Source organism: Pteropus vampyrus, unplaced genomic scaffold, assembly GCF_000151845.1.
Source record: "Pteropus vampyrus isolate Shadow unplaced genomic scaffold, Pvam_2.0 Scaffold357, whole genome shotgun sequence".
Taxonomy (NCBI): domain Eukaryota; kingdom Metazoa; phylum Chordata; class Mammalia; order Chiroptera; family Pteropodidae; genus Pteropus; species Pteropus vampyrus.
The window spans coordinates 918822-929231 of NW_011889138.1; the positions used below are offsets into that span (position 1 = coordinate 918822).

Genomic DNA, 10410 nt, shown 5'->3' on the forward strand with positions numbered 1-10410 from the left:
GCAGTAGCATAGACGCGCACTCGGAAACGGCTTCCGCCGGGACCAGGACCGGCATGGAGAGGGCCAGGGGCTGTGAGAGCTCAGGGAGGGCGCCCATCTGGCCAGTCCAGAGGACAGTCAGAGTTAGGGAGGGAGTGACTTGGCCGGTGTTTTCCTGTTTCCTGGTGCCAGGTCCCTAGTTGGGCAACTGCAGAGGATCCAGCTGGGAGGCAGGTCTGTCCTGGCTCGCGGAAGCACAGTTGCTGTTGATCCTGGCTTACGTCCTCCCTAAGACTGTAAGCCTCTTTGCTAAATGCAGCTGGCGCTTGCCTGCTGCCACTACTGCGGCCCCTCGGCCCTCAGCCCCAGAGTACATTCAGATCAGGTTCCTCCTTGTGTTAGCTCATGTCTTTGCCCTTTTCCTTCTGGAAGCCTTCCAGGCCTAACCCTCACCCCCACCCTTGTGGAGCTGAAGAATGACAGTGCCTGGCCCACAAATGGCACTACTGCCTGTTAGCTGAGAGCTCTGGGATCACCCAGATCTGGATTCGAACCTCAGCTCCACCGCTCATACTGTTGTGACTTTAAATAGTGGCTTTAACTTTGGATTCCACTGGGTAAAATGAGTGAGATGCCAGTGTTGAGCTTGGTAGGAAGGCTTGTGGTGCTTTCCTTTCAGAACCAGGAAGGGATGTGTACAGTGTGTGGAAAGGGCTCAGGAGACAGGTGTTCCTAGGCCTCCCTCAGTCTCTCTCCTCTAGCACCATGACCTTGGACCTGTTAGCTCCCCTTTCCCATGCTCGGTGTCCTCTTTGTCCCCTCAGGTGAAGAGTGCAGTCCACCACTCACTGAATCAGCCTTGTCCAGTGCTGGGCACATGGATACAGTTCCCTGCTGTGGGGTAGGAGAGGAGGGTCAGTTGGCACACATTTCTTGAGATTTCCCTGGGCCAGATACAGATTGGGTGATGCTGGGTGGCATTTCCTTTCCTGGAGCAATTCACAGGCCTGTGGGGAGATACACACACAGAAGCACCAGGCAGAGGGTGAGGGGATGGGGTTGCAGGATAGCCCCCAAGAGTTGTAAGAGCTATAGGTCATGGAAGGATGTCTGGGTGTAGTGGCATGTCCTGAGTCTCAAAGGACAGAGAGGAGTTGGCCAAGAGGACTCTGGACTCCAGGGAGGACAGTGGCGAGCTCTGGGCAGGCAATGGCAAAGGTCTGGCTATGGCCTCTAGCGACTGCTTGGCTGCCTGGGATCATTGGTTGTCACTGCTGAGCACTCAGCTTTCAGGATACCTGTGCTCAGATGCATCTCACAGCCCCTAATTTGGCTTGTTCCTTCTCAGTTTTGCCTGAGGCCTCCAGAGGTCAGCTGTGGCCCTAACCTCCTGGTGGAGACTCACTGCAGATGTAACTACATGTGCTGAGTACTCGGCAGGTGCTTGCCCTGTGCCTTTGCACTCTCTCTCCTAAGCCCTGGACGCCCTGGGGTGGAGGTGGCACTCCCATTTTAGGGAGATGGGAATGAGCCCCAGATCCCACAGCAGTGTCTAAGCAAGGGTTCGGCATGTGATTCTAGAATTCGGACATTTACCTTAATGCTGCCGTCTCTGGTGACTTGTTTCTCTTGGCCAAGGCTGGGGTCTGGGAAGACAGAGGCTGTTCTTAGGCCTCTTAGGCATCAGTCATTGGGCTGGGGTCCCTGGGCTCATCTGATGGGGCACAGGGCTGCTGGCTGGCTCTGGGGACTCTGAGACCCAGCCTTTCATTTCAGGTGTGATTTTCACAGGTGGCTGGGACGCGGGTGGCAGGAGGGGGAGTTGGGGCTATTGTAGGAACACAGAGCCTTGGGGCTTCCTGGTTCTGTCTGCCCAGCCTGTGGGTTCACAGAGCACTGTTTTCTCCCCTGTGGCTTTGTAGTGGGTGATGCAGGGACCCAGAGAAGTGTCAGGTGTGGTCCTGGCGTTCACGCCCAGGCCAGGGGCAGGTCAGTCCAAGCATCATAGGTTCTTGGGGCAGCTGTGTGGGGTGTCTCTGCTGGGGGCAAGTCCCTGTCCTCTTGGAGCTTGGGTAGGGATGGGGGGCCTCACCAGGTTGTAGGACTCACCTGTAATAATGGGGGCTATAGGGAGCAAGTGCCAGTGTGCAGGAGTGAGAGGAGAAAGGCCACCTTGGAGTCTGGCCAACCCAGTTTGTCCTGGTCTTGCTGCTCTGGCTGTGTGACGTTGGGTTGGCTAATGAGCTGGCCTGAGGCCCGGCATCAGGCTCTAACAGTCCTGGTCAGTGTCCTAATGGCACAAGCAACTTACTGGGTACCTGGTTCCTCGTTGAGCACTTCACATGCACTGTCTCACTGATCTTGACACTGGGGAGGAGGAGGGGAAGCGCCTTGCCCAAGGTAATGTGGCTGGTGGAGTTCATGGGAGAGGTGGCCCTTCGTCCCCGGGTGGTGTTTGGGTCAAGACTCTGTGCCCACAGTGCCCTGTGTCTGGGATCTTTGATGTAACTGTGCTTGACAAATGCATTCTGCTACTTGAGAGGACAGTTGAATTGAGGGAGGGAGAAGTCTAGAAGGCTTCCTGGCGGAGGTGCTCTTTTCCCTGGTCTGCAGCACACCTACAGGGAGGAGATGGGTGAGGTGGCAGGAAGTGTCTGCAAGAAAAGCCAGGGCGGGAGACTCACACCCACCCAGAGAATGAGGGGTCCGGCCCATCAGCCCGATTGAGGGGCGACAGCTGTAAGGTGGCCTGTGAGCTCGATCTTTTTTATTTTTTTGGCCCAAAGAACATTTTTGTTTGTTTAAATCAGCGGTCCCCAACCTTTTTGGCACCAGGGACTGGTGCTCCCGTGAGAATCTAATGCCTGATGATCTGATGAAGAGCTGAGGCAGTGATGCTAGCGCTGGAGATCGACTACAAATACAGATGAAGTTTCACTCGCTTACCTGCCGCTCACCTCCTGCTGTGCAGCCCTGTTCCTAACAGGCCATAGACAGGTACTGATCAGCAGCACAGGGGTTGGGGGCCCCTGATTTAAACAATTACCAACATTTAAGAATCAGGAGCATCCACAGGCATTAGAAGGGCTGGGAACATAATGGTGGCCTGTGGCCCAGGTCGGGGGTGGAGGGGTGGTGGCTGTTTTGCTCCCGCCACTCCCAGGGGGGCCAGCGCCTCAACAGTAGGTCAGGGTGCTAGGAATTCTAGAAACTTTTCTCTTGTGGAGAAGGTGGGGAGTGGTGACTGGGGCCACACATGTCTACCCTGGCTTTGCTTGTTTTCTGGGCTGAGGATGCTAGAAGATGGGAGTAGGGGTGCTGATCTGAGGATGTGGGGAGGGTGACTGGAAGTGAGAGGGGGTCCTGGGAGACTAGGTGGGGAGCTGCTGCAGTGGTCCTGGTGTGTGTGTGGGGGGAACGGCTGCGGCCCCAAGGGACTTCTGGGCACAGCTCTGTCTAAACACATGGGGAGCTGAGTGAGACGCAGGGCACGGCCTAGGGAGACACTGCTATCAGCTGACTCTAGTCGGGGTGGGGGATCTAAGCAGACCAGCTATCCTGGGAGAAACAGAAAAAGTTCCAAAGAGGGCTCCCCTCTGAAATGGAGTACGTGAGATCCCCATGGAGTGGCAGAGACCACAGGTGAGGGCCCGCAAAAGGTGGAGCTAGGGCAGGATGGGTCAGGCCTGGACTGAGGGGAAGCTGCTCACAGAAAGGGGAAGGAGAGAGGGGCTGGCCAGGAGGGTGGAGGGCTTTTGTCAGCAACCCTGTGGGACTACTCGGGGGAGGGTCTGGCTGTTGGCGGCACCAGCTGGGCTGAAGAGGGATCGGGGGCCCAGGTGGTCTCTGTTGAGTCAGCAGGTTGTGAGCTCCAGCCTGCCGGCCTGCAGGGAGCTTGTGTGGGCAGACCAGCCCCTGAGGAAGGAAATGAGGAAGACTTCTGGACGGCGGGGGTGCCGGGAAGGAAGTTGGCCCTGCCATGTGGTGTGGGGTGGTCTGGGTTGCCAGGGAGGTGACATTTGAGTGGACCCTTGAAAGGCCAGCAGCCCAGGCAGGCGGAGGACTGTGGTGAGGCTTTCTAGAGGAGGTAGGCGGTGGTCAGTAGGGGTGAGGGGCCAGGGGCAGGGTTTGGATTTTGGCCTCAGTGCAGCGGGCATGTGCAGTGGGTGGCATGCAGTGGGTGGCTTAGGTAGGGACAAAGCTTTCCTTAAGCAGCCAGCGGCATAATAGAGATGTAGGCCCCCAACTGCTCAGTCCACTGGCATGGATGTACTTCATGGTGTCAGTGTGTCCACAGGCAGGCGTGACTGTTAGTGCGCTGCTCTTAGGACATTTCCGTGATCCCGAAAAGCAACTGTACCCAATCCCACCCTGGGGACTGTAAGTTATGTTCTCTCTGGACTTGCTGTCCTGGACCCTTTGTGCAGGTGGACCACACTACGTGGTCTTTCCTTGGCTTGTTCACTGATAGTGACATCCACGCCCACCCGTGACACAGCTCCCTCACTGCTTCCTTCCTCTGGTGAGGCGCCTTCAGCGTGTGGCTACTACAGTTTGTGCCTCAGTGTATCTGCTGGTGGGCATTTGGCGGCTCCACCTTTTGGCTGTTGTGCTTTATGTGTCTGTGCGACGTGTGTACAAGTTTTTGTGTGGCCGTATGTTTTCATTTCTCTTGGGTAGGACCTGGAAGTGGGGTTGCCGCTGGCTGCGGGAGGATTAAGGGCTGGCTGCAGAAGAAAGAGCAGGGGTGCTGAGGGGTCCAGAGGAGGCGGGTGGGATCTGATAACAGTAATTTGTCTGCAGCATGACCACTGCTGGGCCTTTTCGGCTGCACACTAATTGGATCGTTCAAGAGCTCGGATCTGGGTGCGCAGAGAATGGGGTCCAGCAGGGTGAGGACATGGCTGTATGGCAGTCAGCACTGCGGTGGGGCTTTTGAGCTGTCAGCTGAGAAGTGGAAGAGCGGGGTGGGGAGGTCTGGGGAGGTCTCAGGGTAGGACCCACTCTCAGCTGCACAGGTTTTCTGACACTACATCTGGAATGGCCCAGGCCTGCTCCAGGGCTCTGGGAATCTTGCCCTGTAGGGAGCTGCAGGCCTGCAACCCGTGTCGGGGCTGCACAAGCCACAACCCTGGTGTCCTGTCTGCACTCAGCCCGTAGGTGAGAGGGGCTACAGCCTGGGCTCTGAGACCCTGGGGCACCACGGGCCTCAGCGGCCGTGTGTATATGAGCCGGGGAGGAAGGACCTGAGTCAGGCTGCTGAACTCCCTCCTCGACACTTGGGAGGGCCCTGCAGTGCCCACCAGGTCCCTGTATGCAGAGGCTGGCGTGTGTGCAAGGCATTAGAGTATGCAGGCAGAAGCGTTCTAGCTGTTGGGCAGGTTCAGTGGGTGGGCCTCGCATGCGGACTCAGACGCATGCACACTGTGTGTGGGGATGTCCCGTCTCCTGTGTTGGCTCAGGGCTCCTGGCAGGGACTGAGAAGCTGATTAGAGAAGTCTAAAAGCTGTGTGTCTGCAGACACGAAGACTCACAGAAGTGACCAGGCCTGCCTGCTCGCACAGCAAGTGACAGTGGCAGGTGGTTGTCGCACCCGGGGCACTAGAGGAGGAGAGACCGTTGAACGGGATCTTTCCCTCCCTCGACCCTCGTGTCTGAATCAAGCCCGTTGCTACCCTGTGTGGGGGAAGGGGGTTAGGCACCTTCACGCAGGGGTTTCATCTGCTTCAGCAAGAGAGGGAGTGGTGTGCCCTGCCATACCTGTTGGTGCCCTGAGCTCAAGATAACATGGCAAAGTGGCCTGATGTCCTCTCAAGACCAGCCCTACTGCCGCATTCTCCCCTCAGTCTTCCTGGCTCTTCCCACCGTGGAAAGTGTGTGTATATGTGCATGTGTATGCGTGCAGGCATGTGTGTTTCTCTGTTGGTTCCCCCTCTGATGTCTCCTGGGCAGTGGGGCTCCTGGCTGCTGTGAGCACCTGCTGACCCATGGGGGTGCTTTGACATGTGCATGGGCAGTGGGACAGAGCCCTCCTGCTGCCTGGCCCAGGACTTCCCAGAGCCCCGGGTTTGCTGGGCTGGCCATGCCCTCCCTGCAGGAAGCTGAGCCTGCAGCTTCAGGCTCAAATGGGACAACCCATCTGCTGTGACTTTACACACCAGTTGTCCAGAGGAGCAGGCTAACCACCTGGCAGACAAGTTTGGACAGAGACGAAGGCAGAGGAGCAGTCTCTTCCTCCATGGCGCTTGGCTTTTTTCAGTGTCATCACAGGACCCTATACAGCATTTTAGTCTATTTACTTTTTAATTTGACACACAACACACTGTAAAATTCATCTCTTTAATTATAGTATACAGCTTGGTGGTTAATGTATTCACAAATTTATTCACCACCGTCTGGTTTCAGATGCTTTCATTACTCCAAAACACCTAGGAGCGGTCACACACACAAACATACTGCCCAGGAGCAGCCCCTCAGCCGTGCCCCTGACAGTCTCTTATCTCTCTCTGATCCTCTCTGTGTGGCCCTTTGTGACTGGCCCCTTTCACAGAGCCTTTGAGTTGTCTCTGATTTTCCTGCTATGAGCGACACTGCTGAGAAAATTCGTGTGCGTTTTGTGTGGACGTGTGTTTTATTTTGGGTGCACAACTCAAGTGGCATCACTGGGTCACCTGCTAACCGCCTCTCATCTAAGAAACCGCCAAGCTGGTATTCCACAGAGCTGCTGCCCTGGTTTCCACACCCTGCGATTGTCCCATTGTGATGTGTAGTCTTTGTGGCCTTCAAAAAAAAAGTCAACTTGTGGTCTTTTTTCCCTTACTATAGAAGTGGTTATCTATTATCATAAAAAAAAAATTAGGAAAATGAAGATAAAAAAGTTACAGTCACTTTTTTTGTTATCCAGGGGCGGCCACTGGCTGTTGTTTCTGAGACTGTGACACCCTTGGGCCGTGTCCACTTGATGTCCTTTCATGTTCCTCCACGGTGCTGACGTCGTCTTTCCAGTTTTCCCTGCTCTCATTCTTGCTGTGATGAACTTTTTTTTTTTTTTTTTTAACTGCAGGAAGCATTTTTTTAGGTTTGGATTTTCCCTTCAGTTGAGCTGCAGGAGTGGGGTCATCAGGCAGGGGCCACCTTGCGATTGTGCCTGTGTCACCTGGACTGTGCAGGTTCACTGCCCTGGCCAACCATGTTACAGGTGCCAGGCACTGAGCAGGTCCCCAGGGGACTGGGGGTGAGGGTGGGGGACTGGGAAGCTTCTCTGAGGGCAGAGCCCCTGCAAGCCCAGAGGGAGAGAGCTGCAGGCAGGCGCATCCCTTGCTCTACAGGTTGTGAGCTGAGCGGCTGAGCAGGACAGTGCCCTCGTGTCCTGGCACCACCCGAGCTGAGTGACCCAGCTGCCTTGCCCGGTTGCTATTTTCCAGGGGTCCTTGCTGCGTCTCTGAGCCCCAGTTTCCCCATCTGTAAAGCAAGTGTGATGGTGCCTACCTCAGAGGACCCTGCATTTCAGGAGAGTCTGCCCACATGTGGCCTCAGCTGGCCATATGGCCGGCTGGGGTCTGCCAGTGTCCCTGCCCTTACACTTCTTAGGCCGTCGCTGGGGCGCCGCCTTTTCAGAGACCCTCCCAGGCCTCCCTAACCTTCTTCCTTTTGTGCCATGAGCTGTGAGGTGGGACTGGTCTCTGCTGGTCGCAGTGGTGCTCCTGGTACTGCAAGACTTGGGATGTGAGGGTGCACAAAAGGGCCAGGCCTGCATGCTGTGGGTCCTCACACATGTTGGACAGTGTGGGCTGTCCCTGAGGTGGATTGGTTCTTTTGGGCGCAGCCCCTGCACAGTGGCTGCAGCCTGTGAGCCATCCCCCCAACCCCCATGGTTGTGTTTTGGGCTGGTCCTCTGTCCAGTGGGGGAAGAGGGCCATCCTTCCATCATCCCTCAGGAAACTGCTGCTCTGCGCCATCTGTCTGCGGGCCGAGCTGGGCACTGCAGGGTGGTGGTGATCGGGCCACCACATGCCCACCCTCCCAGTCCTTATGTTTGTTGGGCCTCCTGTAAACTCTGTCCTTTCGTCCCGTCCCCTTCTAACAGGGACCCACACATGGAGCTGCGGGAAGAGGCCTGGTCTCCGGGGCCACTGGATTCCGAAGACCAGCAGATGGCCAGTCATGAGAACCCAGGTGAGATGGCCTCGGGTGGTCCTCATCTGACCGTGTCCTCCCTTGGCTCCTTTTGCCTCCCCTCCTGTGGCTCTGGGACTGCCTATCCTTCCTCCAGAGGCTCTGGTCACTGCTAGCTTGAGCTTGGCCTTGGCCTTGCTGCCTCCAGGGCTGGGGAGTCTCCAAGTTTCCTTCCAGCTGCATGTCCCTGGGGGCCCAAGGGGCCACTTTGTTGAGGGTGCCCCTGTTTCCTGTGTCTCATGGCCCAGCTCCTGCTCCCAGCATCCTGGGCAGAGGCCCTGCCCCATTCTAGGTGGTCTCTTGATTCTCCCAGGCAGGAGACGCTTTAGACCAGGGGTGTCAAAACCAAATCTAGCAGGCTGGGATGCAACGGGGTGCGATGAGCCAAGACATTTATGCAACGGGGCGCGATGAGCCAAGACATTTGGGAATGACAGGACCACAGAGGGGGCTGGGCTGGCTGTCGGGGAAGCTGGGCATCTGGGCTTTCATAGAAAGTCTTTGAGCGCGGACAGTATATTCTCTTGAATAAAGCCCAATAGAACTCATCCCTCAGCAGCTGTGCTGCCTATTTCTAGAGCTTTTACGCAGGGTACCCGAGAAATAAAGTGTGGACTTTTTTTGTGCTGTCGATGCGTCTTCATGCTGGCATCATGCTGGCACTGTCTTCAGTGTTTCTTATCGTGAAGGGCCAGAGTGGAATATTGTCAGCTTTGCAGGCCAGAGGTCCTTGCCGTTCAAAGCAGCCATTGATGGTCGGGAAAGGAACGGGCCTGACCACGTACCAATAAAACTTCATTCACAAGACAGGCACTGAGTTTGCCACCCCTGTGTTATCCCAGACAAAGGCAATGAGGCCCTGGAGAAAGTTGGGTGGCTTGTGATTCTAAGATCCACCAAGGGAGAGTGAAGAGCAGCTTCCCAACGGCAGGGCCAGGTGACCCTGGTGGCAGGGAGGCCAGGGGACTTAGGACTGAGTGCTGGCACAGACTCTCCCCACCCCCAGCGGTGAGCACCCACCACCCATCCTTCCCAATTTTGTCCCAGGAGTTGTACTCTCCTCCTTTCTGTCATAGGACCTTGGCTTTGTTGTCTTTTAAAATTAACTTGGAACTCTGGTTTATTATGGAAACTTCAAACATAAATTAAATGGTGTAAGAACTCCGTTTCCAGCCTTCCCAGCTTCAGCAGTTGGCAGCACTTGGCCAGTCTTATTTCACCATTTGTGCCCCTAGTTCTGTGGGGTTTTTTTTTTCCTGTAGGATTTTAAAGAAAATCAGACATTGTATCATTTCACTCATAATTCTCCAACAGATAAGGACTCAAAAAAAATACAACTACAAAATGTATACCTAACAAAATGTTTCTGCTTAATATCGTCTAGTATCTAGTCTGTGTTACAATCTCCAAAATTGTCTCCAAAACATATGTTTGCCTTGCAGTAAATTTTTTATGTCATCAAGTCATTGTCTTTATAAAACACGTAAAAAGCACAGGTGGGTTGTCCCCCTTGTCCAGCCCCGTACTCAACCTGTTGTCCCCCACTGAGAGTCTGATGGAAACCTGTGCTGAGGTGCCACCACCTTGCACGTCTCCTTAGCTGGTAAGCCATGTGGCCTAGATGCCTCCAGGTGCTGTACGTCTGTCCCTTTGTCCCGGGCCTGCCACATTTGAGGCTCCTGTGATGACACAATGCTGGGCTGATATCCCTGGGAAGCAGCAGAGCTTGGCCCAGTATAGCTCCCTGGTCTGTTTCCGGAAGTTTTCCTCTGGCCTGTCATGAGGGGCATGGTGTCTTGGGTCAGGGCAGACACCTGGAAGGGGCATGTGCAGTGGACAGGCTGGGCTCCCATCCCAACACAGGGAGCAGCCCGGCCCCTCCACCGCTGCTGCATCCCTGGCTAAAGACATTTGGGTCATTGTGTGCGGCTCTTGGTGGCCCCGCAGGGAGGACTGGACAAATGGAAGGAGGGAAGACAGCTTGTGGAGAAGAGGAGGCAGTGCTCTGAGCCCTAGTGGGTGGAGCGGAGCTGAGGGACTGCCAGTAGGGCACAGACGCCCTTCCAGGTGCTAAGTTTCTGTGTCAGACCAGGTGTAGGCTATAGCCTGGAGAAGAAGGTAGGCAGGTGCCCAGCCCAGACTCATAGCTACAGCAGGACAACCCTTGTGCACCCTGGCGCGAGGCCTGGGACACCATCTGGAGCCTCCTGCGCTGGCCTGCGCAGCCTGAGCCACGCCACCCTGTGCATCTCATCT

The 10410-nt window shown here is 55.7% G+C and overlaps 1 protein-coding gene across 1 annotated transcript in view; it reads left to right on the forward strand.

Annotated features, from left to right (window-relative positions):
- The window catches only part of ZNF787 (zinc finger protein 787), a 19638-nt gene that overhangs the window by 1363 nt on the left and 7865 nt on the right, over positions 1 to 10410 (forward strand). The window contains exon 2 of the mRNA XM_011379312.2: positions 8066 to 8154. Within this exon, the coding sequence (XP_011377614.1) occupies positions 8076 to 8154 (79 nt within the window). The 5' untranslated portion in view covers positions 8066 to 8075. The remainder of the gene's footprint in view (positions 1 to 8065; positions 8155 to 10410) is intronic.